Source organism: Cervus canadensis, chromosome 8, assembly GCF_019320065.1.
Source record: "Cervus canadensis isolate Bull #8, Minnesota chromosome 8, ASM1932006v1, whole genome shotgun sequence".
Classification (NCBI taxonomy): domain Eukaryota; kingdom Metazoa; phylum Chordata; class Mammalia; order Artiodactyla; family Cervidae; genus Cervus; species Cervus canadensis.
Window position 1 is genome coordinate 73,873,109 of NC_057393.1, and position 21,331 is coordinate 73,894,439.

The 21,331-nt window shown below is 35.2% G+C and overlaps 1 protein-coding gene across 7 annotated transcripts in view; it reads left to right on the forward strand.

Moving 5' to 3' along the window:
• JMJD1C (jumonji domain containing 1C) overlaps positions 1 to 21,331 on the forward strand; it is a 302,362-nt gene that overhangs the window by 202,575 nt on the left and 78,456 nt on the right. For 3 of the 7 annotated variants that reach the window (XM_043476846.1, XM_043476845.1, XM_043476850.1), the window contains one exon: positions 19,670 to 19,783. Coding sequence is in view for 1 of the 7 variants with exons in the window: in XM_043476845.1 (XP_043332780.1) it covers positions 19,670 to 19,783 (114 nt within the window). In the remaining 6 variants the exon portion in view is untranslated. Of the gene's footprint in view, positions 1 to 15,032; positions 15,861 to 19,669; positions 19,784 to 21,331 lie in introns of those variants that run through there. The other 4 variants (XM_043476849.1, XM_043476853.1, XM_043476848.1 and 1 more) reach the window with 2 other exon arrangements.

The following is a 21,331-nucleotide window of genomic DNA, read 5'->3' on the forward strand; positions in this document are numbered from 1 at the left end:
AGCTGTTGCTTAAAGTCTTTTGGGTCAGGGACTCCTTTGAAAATCTGATAGATTGTATCAAGAACTCTTTTCCCAGGGGGGAAATTTTTCTCACATTCATAAATTTTTAACAATTTCAAGGATTTTGGGGACCTTTGAAGGGTTAAAATTTAAAAAAAAAAAACAAAACAGGTTTAGATCCTCAGCTATAGAACAAGATAATGTCACTTTTTTCTTGTATGTTAAAGCATAATAAAGACCTTAGGCTAAACATTTGCAGTTCCTTTAACCAGTCCTAACATACCTTGATTTTAGACAGACCTTTTCTATCCATGTCACCTACTTTTATCTTTATTTTAATATCTATATCTTTCTAAATGGGATGACTTTAATCTTCATTTGAAATGATCTCAATCACTGGAATTGTAATTCATATATTTAGAACACTGTAATAGCAATTTTAGCATTCACATCACAGTACATTCTTGCCTTATACAGAGTTTCTGTTTAGCTTCACCTTTGCATCATCCACAAATCTCTGAGACAGTGCTTAACGCATTGTTGATATTCCAGTGACTATTTGTGGAATGAATAAAACTTCTAATCCTTTTTTGCATCAAAAGCGGCCAAACAAGTTTTACTGCATAGTATAGTAATGTATGCCTGTGAGAGATGGGATGGGAGTTCGTGTTGCATCATACTTAAGTAGTAGCTTTTTGTAACCTAAACTGTGGATTTAACGTTTACTCTTGTTAAATTTCGTTGTACAAGAGCAGTTAGTTCCTTTATTATCTAGATAAGAGGTCAAGGAAAACGAACAAAAAATGATAATTCTTACTTTCTGTATATATGTGCGTAGTAGATGTGTAGCACGTTATAGGGGCTATACACACGTTTGGTAACTGAATAATTAATGGTCATGCATTTATATTAATAATAACTAAAGCATGTAATTTGAGAGCTTGATTCACTATTCATAAATGCTTTTTTTTTCTGATTGAAGTATGATTGATTTACAATGTTGTGTTAGTTTCTGCTGCACAGCAAAGTGATTTAGCCATACATATGCAGTCTTTTCTATGTTCTTCTCCATTATGGTTCATCACAAGGCAGTGAGTATAGTTACCTGTGCTATACAGTAGGACCTTGTTGTCCATTCATTTTGTTTACGCCACAGGTCTTTTCTCTGTGTCTATGAATCTGTTTTGTAGATAGGTTCATTTGTGTCGTATTTAGGTTCCACATATAATGTTATCATTCTAAAGAAGAGTAACTTAAATTGTAACTTCATGTGTATTTTCTAGATGTTGGGATAAAACACTTAACCTTAATGTGCCCCATCTCCCCCCATCCCCCAAATCGCTATAATTGATCAAACATGATAGAAGATTGTGAGGTAAATTGGGGCCATCACCTCTGTGGACTGAAAAAAATACATTTCATTTCACACCTCCTTGGGTCACAATCTTAAGCCAACTAATTCCTGGTTCATAGTTCATGTGACCTGGGAAATTATTTTGCTCCTTCTCAGGCAGTTTTAATCAGCTTGGAAATCTTTTTTGTTGAATGATTAACTGTACTTTTGGCTCTTTGTATCTGCCCTTGAACTTCCTCTGTTTCTCCTATTGAGTAGAAAGTAAGGAACAGCAATAATTAGATTACTCGTATTTTTTAAGCATCAAGAAAAAGCCACTATTGTGGTTACATTGTTTACTGTTTGGGCTCTGTCGTTTCTTTTTGTTTAATCTAGGGATGTAGCATTGCCACTTTCTGAGCCTGCTTCTTTGACTGTTGTGTTATCTTTAAGAATCCAAGGCATCTTTAAACAGGTATCTCTGCATAATACAAAAGAGCTTATCCTCCACTAGCCCTCTGTCTCTCTCTTTAGTTGCTAAGTTGTGTTTGACTCTTGGGATCCCATGGACTGTAGCCTGCCAGGCTCCTCTGTGCATGGGTTTCTCCAGGCAAGAATACTGGAGTGGATTGCCATTTCCTTCTAGTTGATTTGAATTTGAGAACCTGGTGTGTGAAATTGATCTCTACATGATTCTCCTATCACCACACTGATAATGATCAGCTTTCCAATGTAAAGCTATTGACAAGCTATTTAAAGACCCTGTGCTTTCTGAGAGAGTAGAAGGTTGAGTTATTGAAGTGATAATAAGACTGGTCTGTCAAGAGACTTTCTAAGCCCTGAACTGGGTCACTTTATCCTGAGATATGATCACTCTAGGCTAGGTGTTCTCAACCAACATTCATTGATCCGTGAAGCAATGGTTCTCAAAGCTGACTGAACCTCAGATTTACCTCAAATAGCATTTTAAAACTGAGGATTCCTAGGCCTGTTCTGTATCCTTTTATTTGAGGTATAGCCACAAGAGGAGACACAGGAGAGGCACATGAAAACAAAGTCTGTCTTACTCAGAGGTCCTGGAGAGAGAAAGTCTGTGTGCCACAAGGGAGAAAGCTCAAGCAGCAGATGGGGCGCCAAAAGAGAGCACAGGGGCCTGTAGGCTAGTGTCCTTCTTGGGGATCTGGGGGGAGGCCAGGTTGGATTACCCAGTGGAAGAGCCAAGAAGATTTCACCGGTGCCTTTGAATGTCACTAGGTCATGGTCAGAGGAAGGCAGGAAAGGGAAATTGTGGCAGAAGCCAACCTTATCATCCAGGTACGCCTGCTCACCTGGGCAGGGTGCTTACAGCCTGTTTGTGGGTATGTTGAGGCAGTAGGGGAAAAGTTTTAAAAATGAAGTTTTTAAAATATTTACAATAAAGTGCCACATCCTCAGAGTTTTTAATTGAGTATATGATTAGGGTTAAAGCTTACAAATGTTTTTTCTTAGAAGAGTCTCAGATGATCTTGGACATCCCTGAAATTATGATGCAAAATTCTATGTTGCCATGTTTCTTTGGACCTATAGCTTTCATCAGAATCAGAGAGTACACGGACCCCAAAGAGGTTAAATTAAGAGCACTTCCTTGATCCAGTGGTCCTCAGACTCTAAGGTGCTCCACAATTACCCAAGCACTTGTTAAAAACAGGTTGCTAGGCTCTTCTGCCAGGAATTCTGATCCTGGTAATGGTGGAGCCTGAGAATTTTCATTTTAAACTAGTTCCTTGATATTGTTCATGTAGCTAGATGGTGGAGGGCTGTCCTTTGAGAACCACTGTTTTAGGACTTGGCTAACACCACTTTGTGCCTTCAGCATTAAGCTCTGGAAGTAAAATATATTCTTCAGGATTCTTCACCAATTAATATAGTAAGAAACTTAATGAAGCATACTAAAGCTCAGTCTAGCTCACTATTATAAGAGAATGGTAAAGAAAACTCCCTCCTTTCTGACACAGCAAGTGGCAGTGGAAAGTACGTAGGTGTTTTTAGTTGTTCAGTCACCCAGTTGTGTCCGACTCTGCGACCCCATAGACTGCAGCTCACCAGACCGCCCTGTCCCTCACCATCTCCCGGAGTTTGCCCAAGTTCATCTTCATTGCATAGGTGGTGCCATCCAGCCATCTCAATCTCTGACGCCCTCTTCCCCTTCTGCCCTCGATTTTTCCCAGCATCAGAGTTTTCCAGTGAGTCGTCTGCTTGCATCGGATGACCAAAATACTGGAGCTTCAGCATCAGTCCTTCCAGTGAATATTCAGAGTTGATCTCCCTTAAGACTGACTGGTTTGATATCCTTGCTGTCCAGGGGACTTTCAGGAGTCTTCTCCAGCACCACAGTTCAAAGGAATCAATTCTTTGGCCTTCTGCCTTCTTTACGGTCCAGCTCTTAAAACTGTACATGACCACTTGGAAGACCATAGCCTTTACAATAGGGACCTTTGTCTGCAGAGTAATGTCTCTGCTTTTCAACAGCTGTCTAGGTTTCTCATCACTTTGCTGCCGAGAAGCAATCGTCTTCTGATTTCTTGGCTGCAGTCACCGTCCACAGTGATTTTGGAGCCTTAATATTTAGTCTTTAAGCCAGCTCTTTCAGTCTCCTCCTTCATCCTCATCAGAAGCTCTTTAGTTCTTCTTTGCTTTCTGGTATCATCTGCATATCTGAGGTGGTGGTTGTTTCTCCCTCCATCTTGATTCTGGGTTGTAACTCATCCAGCCCCCTGGCATTTCTCAAGATGTGCTCAGCATGTAGGTTAAACAAACAGGGTGACAGCAGACAGCCCTGTCATACTCCTTTCTCTATCTAGAACCAATCAGTTCTTCCATACAGGGTTCTAACTGTTGCTTCTTGACCCCCATACAGGTTTCTCAGGAGACAGATAAGGATGGTCTGGTATTCCCATCTCTTTTAAGAGATTTGCTTTATATCAGTCAATTCAGTTCAGTTGCTCAGTGGTGTTTGTGACCTCGTGGACCTTGTGAGCCTCTTGGCACACCAGGCTTTCCTTGTCCATCACCAGCTCCCAGAGCTTACTCAAACTCACATCCACCGAGTCAGTGATGCCATCCAACCATCTCATCCTCTGCCATCACCTTCTCCTCCTGCTTTCAATTTTTCCCCAGCATCAGGGTCTTTTCCAATGAGTCAGTTCTTCACATCAGATGGCCAAAGTATTGGGAGTTTCAGCTTCAGCATCAGTCCTTTGAGTGAATATTCAGGACTGATTTCCTTTAGGATTGACATATATATTGCTTTATATATTACAGTATAAAATAAGCTAGTTAATCCCCTCCCCCCTTTCATCTCGCAACCAGTAACCATTAGTTTTTTCTCCATAATGTGGGTCTGCTTTTTTTTTTAAATTCTATTCACTCTGCTAAATTGCTTCAGTTGTGTCTGACTGTCCACCCCATGGACTGCAGCCTGCCAGGCTCCTCTGTCCCTGGGATTCTCCAGGCAAGACTACTGGAGTGTCTTGCCATCCTTCTCCATTATATTCACTAGTTTGTTGTTATTTTAGCACTTGCTTCCTTATGTAGTGTTTCTTACCATTAGAGTAGAAAAATTCATAGTTACATGACCATTTAAATGGTTTGATTTTTTTTTTTAACTAAATAATGTAACTTTCTAAGTGTGCTCATGTTATCCAAGGCCAAGGTAGAATACAGTCAAAGTTAAAATATGAAATATAGTTTGATGTAAATGTGCTGGGAAATAGGAAAGATGATCCTAAGGATTCCTGAAATTAGGAAAACTTGTTCCACTTTAAAAAATTCTAAAAGCAGGTGGTAAGTAGTCAATGCAGAGAAGCTATCCCTGAGGAGAAGCCAGTTCTTCAGGGAGTTTTGAAAGCGGTAAAACACCACTAAATCCATGGGACTCCCAAAGAAGTTTATTTGCCCAGACTGCTTACAGGCTGCTGAAACTTTGAAGGAAACGAAGATCCTGTAAGGAATCTTTATTATCTATGAAGAGTCTAAGAGTCTAATTGTGATAATTTCCTCTCTGTATAGAGATAAACTTAAGCAAAAAGCTTTTGTGTATCACTAATGGGTCTTACCTTTTTCCCTTCCCACTTAGCCTTGGGGCTTTGGTTGCCTCATCCTCTTAGATGGAGGTGTCCTCAATGGAATAGGAATTGACCTAAATTAAGAAAACAGAGCTTTAGAGGGGAGGACTTTGTTTAAAGGAGGTATAGCAAAATTACTTTATATATTAACCTGAAATTAAATAATGGGTATTCCTTTTCTCTGGGGGGTTTTTTGTTTTGTTTTTGTGGGGTTTTTTGCAATATAACTTTCAGTTGTCCTGTAATATATTAGAAGGGAAGGGAAGTTCATTTTGAATGACTCATAATTTGATAGTAATTCAAAGAAAATACTTAAATGCCAGAGTCTTTAAGTTCTCTGTTCTGTTGTCTTCTTTTTACTTGGTATTGTAGCTGGTATTTTCTTATTTCAGGGCTGTCAAAATGTTGGCATAAGTTATCAATACTTAATGAAATATGCTTGAAATTTTGATAACTTTGATATTATTGTATTTTGAATCTAAATACTGTTTAGCATATATGATAATTATCACCTAAAATGTATTAATTTTTAAAATAACCAAAAGAGTTAACGTATTATACTTAAAGGAGATTGTGAATTCCCCTTGTTAGTTGAAAAATTCAGCTTCCAGATTGCTGCTAACATCATCAGGGTTTTTAACAAACAAGGATATAATGGAGAAATAATTGTAGAGGACTTGTGCTGCACAAGTAACAGATGTTTGCCATACAGAAGTTATCAAAACCAAGGAGATATCATGTTAAAGTTTCCAAGAGTACGAGCAGTGAAATGATTAAGATAAATCAGAAAGAATATTTTTAAATGTTTTCTTTAGCTTAACTTTGAATTTCTTCTGTGATTTTCTGGTTATTAACATTTTAACACATGTTTTGCATTTATGGTTGAGTTGACTTAATTTTGTAATATTTTTTATTCTCACAAAATTACATTTACTTTTTCATCATAAGAGATAAAAGGATCTGTGGACTACAGAAATTTCTGTGTCATGAAAGTCTCCCACATAGTTTTATTTCTACCAAGCAGAGCAAGTCTGGGTTAATTTAATCTGAAATGGGAGATGTTACTTTTTACTTTTCATTCTGCCACCTTACATCAATAAGGTGAACACGAACATTCAGCAGTACTCTTTTTATGCTTTTTTATATGCAAAAGTAGCAGTAGCAGTGTTTATGAAAAGGTTGGTTTAGTTTTATCTTCAGTTTGCTCTTAAACATTAAGCTGCTTAAAGAACACAGTATTAGAATCTTAGAACTGGAAAATGTCTGATATTTCATGAACAACCCTTTGCCAAAGCCAGAAATGGGATCCTTCAGTGACAAGCTTGTCAAGTTAGTTTTCATCCAGATTTTTGATTGCTTCTAGTTATTGGAAGTTCACTACTTCATAAGTAAGTCTGTGTTGGTTTGATAGTGTTTAATTATTAAAAATCTGTGCATTCTTTGTGTTGAGCTAGAATTGGCTTCCTGGAAATTTTGCTTATAAGCTTCTTTGTTTTCGAATTACCCGACCCTTTAAATAATTGTATGTAATTAGATGTTGTTTGTTCATTCTTTCAAATGATTCTAATAATCCATGATTTTAACGTGTCGAACATCTTAGTTTGTAATTGTTCCTCTTTTATGTCCCAAATTGAACAAGATATTCCGACATAGCATAACCAATGTAAAGTCTAAGGGGACCAGTACCTGCCTTGGTCTGGGTGCTTTGTGTCAAAATTTTATTTACCCCCACTCTGTCCTTTCTTTTTAAAAAATACATAACTTCTATTGGCTTAGTGTCTTGAAATCCTCCAGGACTCTTTCACGTGAATTTCTAGCAATCTGCATCCCTCTTACATTCTACCTGTATAGTTGATTTTTTTAACAACTTAAAAATAGAACCTAACTTTTGACTATTAAATTTGGGAATAATCCTTATTCCACTTTTCTTGATCATTTTAAAATCTAGGTCTTAATTGCATTTTTTGTAAGATTTATTTTGGAATAATTCTGTCATATATTAATTTGTAAATGTATTTATTTATATACTTTATACTAAATATATATATTTAGTATATATATATACTTTATATTTATATACTAAAAAAGTATAATACTATCACACTTCAAGTGATAGTGTGTAAGATGAAAGATGAAGAGATTGTATGTTATATGTTAAAAGTAATACTATTATTCAGTACTCTTTAACGAGATGTAAATGTACCAAGAACCGTCATGTAGCCCATATTTCATTGATTTACCTATTCCAGAGTTTCTTCATAAAAGTAACCTTTGTTTTTACTAAAAGACAAACTACTCTGAGTGAATATATTTGGCTCTTAGTAATCAATGTGTCGATTTTTTTTTTTTTTTCCTATTCCATGGTTCTTATTGTCCATCTTGGAGTTTTGCTGAAGTTCATTTGCTAGCATGTATTTTTTTTTCTGAATAGCTCCCTTATTTACAAATATTAATAAATATAAATAGATTACTTATCTCTAGTATCTTGATAATGTTATTTTTTTCTCCAAAGATTGCCAGTAATGGCTCTGCGTTTGTATCTGTCAATTTAATATTCTAACATGTAATTTATTTGAACCCATATAAACTTGGAATTTTGGTTGTTTAGCAAAAGAAGGATGATTTTCTTCTGATTTTTGTAATAGTGGAGAAGTGAAGAAGGCCTAAATACTGAGAAAAGGTGTAATAAAAACTTAATGTTCATTTCCTTAAGTATTTATCAGGTAGATGTTTTAAATGATGGCAATGTAATAGCATGAGAAGAGTGCTCAGTGGAAAGTTGCCTGGCAGTCCAGTGGTTAGGGCTCCCTGTGCTTTCACTGCAGGGGCCTGGTTCAGTCGTTGGTTGGGGAACTGTCATCCCAAAAGTTGTGTGGTGGACCAAAAAAGAAAGGGAAAAAGAGTACTAAGTGAAATGAGCAACTTATAAAGCATATGTTCCTTAAAACTTGGTAACAAATATACATACTTGTGAAAGAAAGACCAAAAGGGCACATGTTTCACTGACTGCGTTCATGCTTAGAACTATGAGACCCTTTTCTACACTCAGTTCTTTTGTTTTCCAATTATTCTCTAATCTCAACAAACTGGGGAAAATTCTGAAAGAGATGGGAATACCAGATCACCTGACCTGCCTCCTGAGAAAACTGTGCAGATCAAGAAGCAACAATTAGAACAGGACATGAAACAACAGACTGGTTCCAAATCTGGAAAGGAGTACGTCAAGGCTGTATATTGTCACCCTGCTTATTTAGCTTATATGTAGAGTACATCATGCCAAATGCCAGGTTGGATGAAGCACAGGCTGAAATCAAGATTGCTGGGAGAAATATCAATAACTTCAGATGTGCAGATGACACCACCCTTATGGCAGAAAGTGAGGAGGAACTGAAGAGCCTTTTGATGAAAGTGAAAGAGGAAGTGAAAGAGGACAATGAAAAAGCTGGCTTAAAAGTCAACATTCAGAAAACTAAGATGATGGCATCAGATCCCATCACCTCATGGCAAATAGATGGGGAAACAATGGAAACAGTGGCAGACTTTATTTTCTTGGGCTCCAAAATCACTGCAGATGGTGGTTGCAGCCATGAAATTAAAAGATGCTTGCTCCTTGGAAGAAAAGCTATGATCAGTCTAAACAGCATATTAAAAAGCCGAGACATTACTTTGCTGACAAAGGTTCGTCTAGTCTAAGCTATGATTTTTTTAGTAGTCATGTGTGGATATGAGAGTTGGACTATAAAGAAAGCTGAGCACCAAAGAATTTGATGCTTTTGAACTGTGTTGTTGGAGATGACTCTTGAGAGTCCCTTGGACTGACTGCAGGGAGATCCAACCAGTCGATCCTAAAGGAAATCAACCCTGCATATTCATTGGAAGGACTGATGCTGAAGCTGAAGCTCCAATACTTTGGCCACATGATGTGAAGAACTGACTCATTGGAAAAGACCCTGATGCTGGGAAAGATTGAAGCCAGAAGGAGAAGGTGACGATAGAGGTTGAGATAGGTGGATGGCATCACTGACTCGATGGACGTAAGTTTCAGCAAGCTCCGGGAGTTGGTAATGGACAGGGATGACTGGGGTGTTGCAGTCAGTGGGGTCACAAAGAGTTGGACACAACTGAGCGACTGAACTGATCTGAAAATAATTATGTTATTTATACGGAAATCTAATTTTTTCTAGAAACAGGATCCAATGTGTTTTTTATGGTTTAGTTTATTTTTAATCCCTAGTTTACACTTTCTACATTTAAATATTTTTTTCTTGACAGAAATACTAGTGACAAAATAAGAATTAAACTGAAAAACTATTAATATCATTGTCTGAAATGCTGTTTTTCAGAAGTTATCTTTAAGATTTCCTTTATGTTGAATTGTTTACCTAGTTCTTTTTGATAGGTGTTTGTTCTTTTTGATAGGTGAAATAAGTATCTTCGGTTTCCTCCATTTTATGTTCAGAGTTTAAAGCTTTATTCAGCAGATAGCAAGACACTTTGCTCTCTGCTACCTCATGTCAACAAGCATGAAGAAAACATGGTTCTTTCACACCATATTACATAGTAAAATTCATTCCTTCAAATATGAATTAAGAACTCTTGTTTCTAGTCGCATGGTTTCTGCTAGTATTTTGACAAAAGTCACTTAATCTCCCTGAATGTCCATTTCTTCATCTGTAAAAATGAGAACCTTAATCACTAAAGTTCCATTTCTGTTTTAACAGCTGTTTTTCTTGTATTAAATTTCCTCATTTTCATTTTATCCCCTCTGACTTGAAAATCCACCTTTATTTTACACTAAATTCCCATACTTACCTGAAACTATTTTGGGACTTTTTAAACAATCCATTGATTATTATTTATGTGTGTTGTGTTCCAGCTTCCCCTTGTTGTATTAATTAAAGCATTAAAAATATGTTGTATCTTTTATGGTTAGTTTCATATCATTGATTTGTATTTATTTTTTTCTTTCTTTCTAGAACTTGTGTGATTATATTTTCCGTAAATTTGATGTGTTTACTTTCAAAATGTTCTTGATATTTTTATCAGTCATACTAAAATTATGGAATAGTTTTTTTTTTTAATTGACAGAGGTTTAAAGGAAAAATATCAGACATTCAGAATATTATAATATGAGCAAGGGAACCAAAGTAAGTCATCAGACATCACTGTATTAATGAATTTTGAGGTAACTATTTCTGAAATTGTAGTGAGAATATTTATAGTGGTTTTGAAAGAAGCGTGAAAATTTAGCATTTAATTCTAGTTATTTTTGGTTTTATGTGGTTACAGGGTATATCTGTGTCCTCCAATAGTAAAGCTATAAATACAGGTTAGAATAAGATGAAAATTCAGGTCTAAAAATCTATTGCTGTAATTTTTAAATTTACTTTTGGCTGCACTTGATCTTCACTGCTTCACACGGGCTCTCTTTAGTTGTGGTAAGTGGCAGCTACCCTAACGGTGATGTGCCACATGCTTCTCATTGCGGGTGGCTTCTCTTGGTCTAAGGTGCTTGGGCTTCAGTAGTTCAGTGCTCAGTAGTTGTGGGCCATGGGCTTAGTTGTCCCATGGCTTGTCCCAGACCGGGGATTGAGTCCATGTCACCTGCATTTGACAGGTCGATTCTTGACCATTTGACCCTCAGGGAAGTCCTGGAATTATTAATGGAAAGAAAAATTAGTTATCTTAATGGCATACACCCATAAAGCTATAGAGGAGGAAAAGGACAGTCAAACCTCCCTACTTGTGTGTTCTGCATATGAGGAGTCAATCAACCATGGATGAAAAATTTCAGAAGAAAAAATACCAAAAGATTCTCAAAAGCAAAACTTGAATTTTCCTTGTGCCTATTAATTTCGGGGACTTTCCTGGTAGTTCAGACAGTAAAGAATCTGCCTGCAATATAGGAGACCCCAGGTTCAATCCCTAGGTTGGGAAGATCCCCTGGAGAAAGGAATGGCAGCCCACTCCAGTATTTTTGCCTGGAGAACTACGTGGACAGAGGAGGTTGGCAGGCTTACAGTCCATTTGGTCACAAAGAGTTGGACATGACTGGGCCACTAAAGCTGTCAACTATTTACATAGTATTTATGTTATATTAAGTATTATAAGTAATCTAGAGATGACTTAAAGTATATGGGAGGGTTATATGCAAATACTATTCTATTTCATGTAAGGAACTTGAGCCTTGAAAGATTTTGATATCCTCCTAGACCCTGAAACCAGTTCCTTGCCATTACAGAGGAATGATTGTAAGTGAAACCTCATAATATTGGGAAGAAGAAAGATTGATCAGGGAGAGTCTTAGAGAGAAGCCATAGATAACGACAAACTGATAGAACTACTACTCCAGTTAGAGTGTGTGCTCTGTTAGTACTCAGAAGGACTAGAAGAAAAAGATAAAAGGACACTGGATTCAGCCATAGTGCTTATTGAAACACAGAGACTGTTTGCATAGTGCTTTTGTGTTCTCAGCAGTGATTTTTCTTGGTCAACTATATGTCATAAAAATTATGATAAATATTTACAAAGTTAAAAAATGAACGCATTCTGTTGTTGCATAACTTTCCTCTTATGACTGGGGCAGTTACCCAGGATATAGTGAAGAAAGGAGGGAGCAGTGCAATAATTTAAGACATCGCACACATATTGGTTGATTGAACATCCTGCATGCTTAGGGGAGAAAAGAGAGTTTAAAAATCAGTGTTAGGTCTGTATCATCTGGAAATCCTGGAACTTCATGGTCTGTTGATGTGTACCATGCTACATCACCCTTGCAGTGCCTGGAATATCTACATAGATATATTAATGTGAAGATTTTAATCATTAGGGTAATACCATGATGCAAGAGTTACACATTTGATTGTATGTTTTCATAGATCAATAGGACTTATTGAAAAGTATTTTCCTCAATCTAATCAGCTTCAGATAAGGCCATATCAAGTTCAAATCATTTTTAAATTACTATTGTTTCTCTTATTTTCCTATCCTTGTGTCTGATAAAGTACTTAAAATGCTAAAGCACTGAACCTTAGAGGTTTTTGGTGTTTTGTACAATCTGTTTACTTGGAGAAATCCACTTGTTTGTTTAGATTTCCATATTTGTAAAGATGAGGAGTTTCTTTCATGGTCCAAAATAAATGGGAGCAAAATGTTAGTTTAACTCTTAATTATATGTATAAAAGTTCTACAATTATTGGAAGGAACAGATTTTCTTCAGATAGCCATACAGTATTGCCTTCCTTGTAGCCTCTGTTTACTTTCTCACCTCTGTTGATTTATTCAGCTTGTAACCTAGAAACCAGCTAAAAAGGAAGGAAGTCAGAGATGTGTATTTCTGGGCAGTAACTGGAGTAGTTTCCTCTTCCTCTAGCCTGGTTTAGCTGCCAGAAAAGACCTTTTACCCAGCCGAAAAAAAAAGAAAGAAAAAAAGAAATTTAACTCTTCAACTTCCTTCCTTAATTCATTATACCTTCATTGAGGAATCATTATACCTTCATTGAGGAAGGTATAAGCAGTAAGAAGAACCAGTTTAAAGGATTACAATGCTGCTGTCCTCAAATTTGTGCTTTTTGCCGTCTGAAAGGTGATATTTAATAGCATCCCATACAGTTGTAAGAACAAGAGAGAATTTAAGAAGACATGTTGTAAAAGCTAAACAACTTACCTTGCTTCCAAATGCTTTCTCCGTGTTGTTACTTCGATATTTTTATTTGTTAGAAATTTGTCAGTGTACCAGACCAAACATATATGTATATATTTATAAAAATATTTGTGTTAGTTGCTCAGCCGTGTCCGACTCCTTGCGACCCTATGGACTGTAGCCTACTAGACTCCTCTGCCCATGAGATTTCCGAAGTGAGAATGTTGGTTGCAGTTCCCTTCTCCAGGGGATCTTCCTGACCCAGGGATTGAACCCTGGTCTCTTGCATTACAGGCGGATTCTTAATCATCTGAGCCACCAACGAAGCCCTATAAAAATATTTATCAAGCCCAGTTTAAACATTAAGAAGATACTTAGGGTTTTCAGCTAGTTGCCCTTGTAACCTTTATTTGTTTCCATTAAAAGTCGACTGTCGCAAAGAGTCAGACAGGACTTAGCAACTAAACAACAAAAATGTAGTATTTATGGTAATGGAAAAATATCTAACTTTAATGTAACGTGATGCAGTATGAAATAAAAATGAGTGGTTTTTCAGTACTGATGTTAATTATTTTAGTTTTATAAAATTATTTAATTGTGTATCACTAGCAATATATAAATACTATGGCAGTTGTTAGTTGAGTATAGTTCTTAAAGCTACTTGATTTTGTAGGGGACATAGTACTTGAGGAACAAACATGTTTTTAAGTTAATAATAAATCTGATTTTATGTGAGATTGTAAGATGCATCTTGTGAAATATTTAACTCATTCTCTAATATACAGTAAACTGTAGAAAAGTAGTATGACATGTATTTAAAATTTGATAGTTTATAATATAATGTAATAACCTGAATCAAGCATTTGCTGTTTGTTTCAGGCTCAGAATAAGGCTGCCATATTACTCCAGTTGGTTTTTTTTTTTGGTTTTTTTTTGGTAACTTACATTCCACTGAATTCTTTTAATTCTGTACATGTTTTATGATCACATCTTAAGTAATTATGAAATGAAATACTGGTATTCTATATGTGATTTAATATTCACTTGACTCATTATTAAAAAGTACATTTCATTTACATTTCATTTCTATCACTGTTCTAAAACTGAACTTTACTAATATTCTTAGAATAATCACTATTCGTCTCTGTCATCTTTAAAATAAAAAAGGATTGAGAATTTCGTAAGTACAATGCATAATAGACTGAATTAAAAATATCTTTTTTTCTAGTAGTTAATCTAATGTTTTTTATGAAATGAAGCTGATACATCTGGAATAGATTTAAAGGGACAGGGCATTGGCTGGGAATGGAAGTTTTTCTCAACATGATTTGATAAATTGGTTGTTGGTATTAAAATCAGTGTAAATTTTTAAATTTATTGAAATTGCAATACCTAACATTGGGACAAATTTAAAATAAAAGGCCATTCACACACATCATTAAAAATAGGTGAATGTTTTCTTGTACTTGCAGATATCTGACATTCTTTCTTCATATTCAGTGTGTTTATTGTACATACAGCACAGATCTCAGTTCAGACTAATCACATGTCAGGTGCTGAATAGCCATCTGTAGCTATTAAAGGTTTTTATAGCTATGAACTATTTAAATTATTCTTACAAATAATAAAAATGTTTCAGGAATATTTTTTAATCTGCCAAAATAAATATTACCAGTTAGTTTTTCCTTTGAGTAGTGTTGGTGTGGTGTTGGTTATGTCATTTGATTTCACTTAGATTATTACCCCAGAAATGTTTTAAACTGTTTTTCCCCCTGTGTTTTTAAAAATGCTAGTATATTTCCAATGAGAAATGAGTGAACTAAAAGTAAACTCTTTACTTGAAAACACACTTGAAAGTGTTCTTAATAGGTTTAAAGTTATGTTTTATTTTTGCCCACTTGAGAGAGATTTACATATTACTTGTTTTCTGCACTTTCTCACCTTGGTAAATCTGTAAGGCAAAAACTTTGTATTTGCATTTGCCTTGTGAAGGAGACAGTAAACTTGAGCTCTCAGTCTCGCCACTAGTCTGTCTTTGTCTGTTGTTAAAATTATGAGCCAGTCTCTATGGCGCAGCCAAATGAGTAATCACCAGTAATGTGACTCGTGCTGGAAGTGACTCCATCAGCACCTGTGACGGAGGATTAGTTACAGTTTACAGAGCACCGCCTCTTCCCTTCTCTCAGTCTGCCCTAAGCCAAGTAGTCGTTCTCATTTGGGTGTCTGCGCTGTTGGAAGCTACTGCAGTGTGTTTCCACACAGACAGAGTACAGTGGCAAAAGGCTTTCTCTAGCTGATGGATGGCTGTTCTCTCTATTTGGAGTATCTTACTGGTTATGTAAGCGACCTCGGGAGAAATTATCCTGACCCAGATCGGAGGATGCAGTAGGGCTTCAGCTGCAGGATTTCTTGGTCGTTAACACCACAGTGCTGATGACAAAGAGCGAGTTGTAATCCTCATCACTGGCAGGACTGAGCCAGAGCAGACAGAAGACCGTCCTTTGCTCGCCGGAGACTTGTTAGGTTACAGCCTCGGCTTCGTTCTGTCGTCTTGGCTTTTCTTACCGTACAATGACGACGCTGCCAGTGAGCTCAGAAATGCCTGGTTTGAGAGCCATTTGCCTGTGATTTTTGAACACTTAAGAATTATTGAGGATAGATTTAAAAAACAATACTGCTCAAGAACAAAATGGAAATGTCAGCTATACTTCTTGACCTTTAAAGCCTTGTCGTGGATATCGGAGATTTAAAGATACTTTAAAATTCTCAAGAAGAAAGTACGGTTTGTATTTTTCTGCTTCCTTTTTCTTTTGTCTTAATTTACATTTGGTTTTGCTTCTCGATTTTAGGAATTAAGGTCACTGTCTTTTTCAGATCCAGCTTTCGTGGTCTTAGTTTTTTAAAATTTTTAATGATTTCATTTGTTTAGAGAGTGATTTATTGTGTCGGTAGTAATTTCATAACACTGTATGATAAAAAACAAGCTCAGTTGTTTCAAGTATTATAGCAGAAATGTTTTGGACTAGGGTTTTAAGAATATAATGTTTTAAGGGAAGTAGGGGTATTTGTTTGGTGAGGGTTTTTTCTGTCTGGTGTATGCTTGTCCCCACCCCCAACTTGTTTTCTAACAGTATCGTGTTTTTCAATAGACCTGCTTGGGTGGGAATTTGGACTTTGTTCTTTCGAGTCACGCCAATCTTTTTTTTTTTTTTTAAGACTAAACCTTGACTTCTAAAATGTATCTTAGATTGTTTTCTGCCTTAGTATTTCTTTAGTGAGATTTATATCAGATTTTTGTAGTTTATGAGCCTAATTTTTTTCACTTGGAAAAGGAATTGTTAAATGTTAACTGGAGATTGTTAGAAACTTGGACTGTAGACATAAACCTTGTGAATTTCCAGTCAGATGTTAAATGGTGAGCTTTAACATGGTTTGTTTGAGCAGCTGAGTTATGTTTGAGAACTGTAGCTGATTTATTTTAAAAATGTTTTTCGAGGAGGGCTCATCTGTTCGCCTCTTCCTCATGTGAATGGAATGTGGTGCAGCATGGAGCCCCAAACAGGATACAGTTGTTCTAAGCATTCTTCCTATAGCATGGTAGGCCCTAGTAGAAATGCAGGCTCTCTACTAAGTACTTATTTGACTTTATACTATTTTTAAAGTGCAGTTAACAAAGACAAAGGACCTTAAAGGAACTCTCAGTCCATTAATGAAATTGAAAAAGTGTTTTGTTTAATTGGCAGTTTTAATTTGGATTTTCAAAGACTTTTTTTCAGCTTTAGAATGAAGTCATTTTGTGATTAGGGTCACATTCTGCTGTGACTTTCATCTGATGGTAGCTTGTAGCTTCCCCTTAGGCTGTGGAAGTTCCTCATAGAATGGTATATCTTTAGAGTCTTGAATTACTTAGCTATGCATGAGTTCTAGTTTCTTTGCATTCCAGTGCACCTAGACCCATGAAATACTACAGATTCATCCAAAATCTGTAGGATGCATTCACTTTTATTTAAATATTTGTTTTTATTTTTAAGCTAATGTCCTTAAAGTGGATGTTTTTGATTTGGATACAAAAATTATTAATGGTTACATTTATTTGCCACTTTAGGGAATTAGGATTTATTTTAACTCTTAGTTTTATATGTTGTTTGTCTTTAATTTTTCAGTAGAGTAGACACAGTCGCACATTTTTAGGGTTGCTTGTTTAATACATACTGAAACATTTCTTTAACAAGTACTATAAAAGTATTTATCGGCACTTGGTAACATATTTGTAGTTTAAGAGTAATTGCATGTTTTAAAATTTGCAAGTCTTTGTCCTATTTGCTATTTAAGAAGCATGGTGTACTTTTGACTTCCATTTGTACATGGTTATTATAAATACTCATGCATCAGAAATAGACCATTATAAACTAGTCTTTTAACATTTCTGATAGCTAGATTCTACCAGTGGCTTTCAGTTAGATACCCTAAAATGAGAAATTCTTTTTTATTTTAGCCTGGAAACTAATTTTTTTTTCTCAGTAATTTAAATTATGATAAATTGGCCTATTGAAATTTACCCTTAGATCTCTGACTTACCTTAAAAAGCAGAGTTCTGAGAGGTTCTCTTCACAAGAATGTTTTTCATATTATAAAATGACTAGGTCTCTTAGGAAATGCAAACCACCTGTATTATTTGCGTAAGAAAGAGGCACTCGGAGTGGAGAAGTTTACTTTTTTTCTCCAGTCCTCCTTAATTGAATCGGTACAATATCTTTAGGCATTTAGGTAGTACCTTTTGTGGGCCTTTTTTTAACCTTCCCAAGTTGACCTGATTTGGTACTGTTTAGAAAGAAATAAGAGCATTTGATAAAGTTCAGGGATTTAAAGTTCTCTTGAGAAGCTGCCAGTGTTCTCTCATTTTTTTGCTAAAAATTAAACATTTAATTTGAGAATATTACATATTTCACGTAAAGAATTTAGTTATGGTAAATGGAAAGTGTCAGATGGCCACAGAAGCAGGAGATAGCTAAATAATGGGGAAATACCTGTTTTGAAAATGTAACTTCTCACACACAAAAAAAATACTTTTGATACATAAAAGGTTAGCCCTAGAACATGGGAAGGAGGATATTACTGTGATTAGGTTTTCTAATCATAAATACTGAAAATAAATTGGAAATGTAAGGTAATTTTTTATGTTCATTTATGAAAGAATGTATCATTTATTAGTTCATGAAGTGAATAGTATAGGAATAAAGCATGTTTAAAATGCTTATTTATTCTTTGTGTTTTCAGCTTTTTCAAAACATAGACTCCTGATGAAAGCTTTAAAGATAATTTCTTAAATAGAGACATTAACTGCTTAAGAGCCATTCTGATTTAAAAATCTTGAAAGGTTTTTCAGCAGAGCGTTTAGTTGTGATTAGCAAGATGTTAGATTTCTTGAAGACATAAATAAGAGAAGAGGGAATTACAACGGCTTTGTATCTCCTGGAGATTTTTACTGTCTGCAGAAACCTTTGGTTTACATCCAAATGGTCGCACAAGTTTCTTGTAGCAAGAAAGATTTCCCTTTGTGATGCAAGTACTTTAGAAACTGAGTTGCTTTTTAATTTCATTTTCCAAACTTAGATTCTTTAATAGTAAAGTCACTATGTTTTTAAAACAGTGAAATATTGTTTTCATTTATAAGTTTTAAAACACTATCATGGATATAATATCCTTGGCTTTATTCAAATTACTTCTACTTTGAGAATAATTAGGACAGTCATAAAAAGTGCACATCTAGCACCTTTATTTCCTTCCTTCCTCTTCCTCTCTTGCCTCCCTCCCTCCCACCTCCCACCCAAGATACGAATAAATTCATTTATGTAAAAGTTGTCTTCAAATGACTATGGATTTGCTCACTTCATGCCCCCACCACCACCACCGCGTGCCCCCTTGTTTTGTTTTTTATAAAAGTGGAAATCTGGAGAGAGTTTACTGGAAGGTGATTGGGAGTTTTGTGTAATACTTTTACCTCCCTCTTCTTTTCCTGCGCCCTTCCCCCAGTGCTGCTCTTAACTGAAGCAGCTGGATTTTTATTTGTGCTTGGGGCAGGGGCGGGGGTAAGTAGTACATGGGGTGGAGTTAAAAGACCAGATGCATCCTGATCATTTAAAATCCTTGATGTGAGTGAGCTAGGAAATAAACTATACATGTAAATCATAACTACTCTGTTTTATAAAGAATAATGCTTAACAATATTTTAGAAGAGTTGGGATAATAACCTCTCCTACCCAGTTTGCTTTTTTGGAAACAGTTTCTCTGTTTTTATATTAGGAATTTTTAATACATATGTATATTTGATTACATCCTTTTAAACAACTGGGATTTATTAATAGACTGGGATTTTTTTAATCATTTCTTAAAATCAACTCAATTTCTTTTTAATAATAGAAAATATTCCAGATAAAAGCATTACTTTAGATTATGAAAACTGATATTAATTGGTAGCCTAAAATCATTATGATAATGACTTTAATACATTGTGTTTCTATATACCCCTTCACATTTTGAGGATAAAACCCAGAAAATAACCATTAGAATTTTTTTTTTTTCTCTTACCAGACTTTCAAACCCCTGGTTGAAAAAAGTGTACCCAGTTCAATCACTGCAGTAGAATTCCTTGTAGATAAACAACTGGATTTTTTAACTGAAGATAGTGCCTTTCAGCCCTACCAGGTAAGAAATTTCAGGTCACTTTAAAAAATTACCTATTCACTAAGCTTCATTGATATTCAGATATTCTTTTGAATATTTAAGTCTAGCTTTCTGGCTAACATCAAGAAACTTAATGCATTTGATAAAGTTTGATTATAGGATAAATGATTCATTTTTCCAATCAGTATACACAGAGAACTTACTATGAGCCAGGCAGCATCTTGTGGCTGTGCATGCACAAGTGAGCAAAATAAAAGTCCCTGCCATTCAAATGATGTTCATTGTTAGATAATAACTGGTTAGATATTAGTATAAATTATCTTTGTCTCCAGCTCTAAAGGTTAAGATTTGGGTCAATTCATGTAATTAAATGAGATTAGTATTTACTATATACATGCATATCAGTTTAGCATAATAGTAGTTCATTTTCTTTTTAAGTGGTAATTTTCCTTTAGATTGTCATAAGTTGAATTGTTCAGTTTCTAGATTTTAATTCCCAGTTGTTGCAATTTAAATACAAAACTTAATTGGAAAAACGTTTTCTAGCTGGTTTTTAGATTTAAATCATGTAAAGAAACTCATATCAAAAGTAGTAAGCTAAATGTTTCTTAATATGTTTTATCAGTTGATTTTTTAAAGGTAAAAGTTAAAATGCACAGCAGTTTGTTTTCTTTTCATATTTGAATTTTAGATTGAATTATATCAGTATTTTATAGGTTTCTTTTCCTTAAATGTTTAAGATAACATAGTAAATACATTGAAAGAAAGTATAACTGGACTAGTTTGACTTGTTTTTTAAAATGAAGCTGAAAGTCCATATTCCTGTTTCATTTCAGAATAGTTACTGATTTCAGAAGTAAAATACAGAGGCATTGTTTCCATGGAAAGAACAAGAGTTTGAGTTAATGAGCAGTGGTTTGTTGTATGTGAGGTTATAATACTTAGGGAATTAGTAGTTAGGTTCTTCTTTTATTAGATCTACCAAAAGTAGGTGATAGTTCCCTTAGTTAAATGTTATTTCTCTTTGAAGTCTTCATTCTTCATGGATGTGCTTTTGTCTTTACACATTATTTTTCATAGTTCATTAAATGGCCTCATTTTTATACTGTTAGCTTTTGCTCTTTGATTTGGTATTTACAGCTAAAAATTTATAACAAGTTATAGTTTAATACTGGAGGTGTTAGAGCTTTTCCCTTGGTTTTTATTTTGTTTTGGTTTTAGTTGTGATTGCCATTTTGCTTGCTTATAGCCTTACTATAATTTGTCTCATTTCTAACAGTCTTTTGGTGGGAATTAGACTAGGTGAAATCAAAGGAACCTTCCAACTTAGCATTTTAATTCTGTGGTTTCTGATTAGCACTATAGAAGTTACAGCTAGGGTTTGATTTAGAGAACTGAAATCATTATGTAGAAATTACTTTTAAAAATAAACTCTTGCCAGGTGGCCTAAAACTCTACAACATGTTTATTAAAATTGTAATGATTAAAAGAATGCACTAACATATTACACAGGGTTTTTCGTACACATTTTAAAACTGTTTTAGATTCTGACAATTTTATTATTTCTAA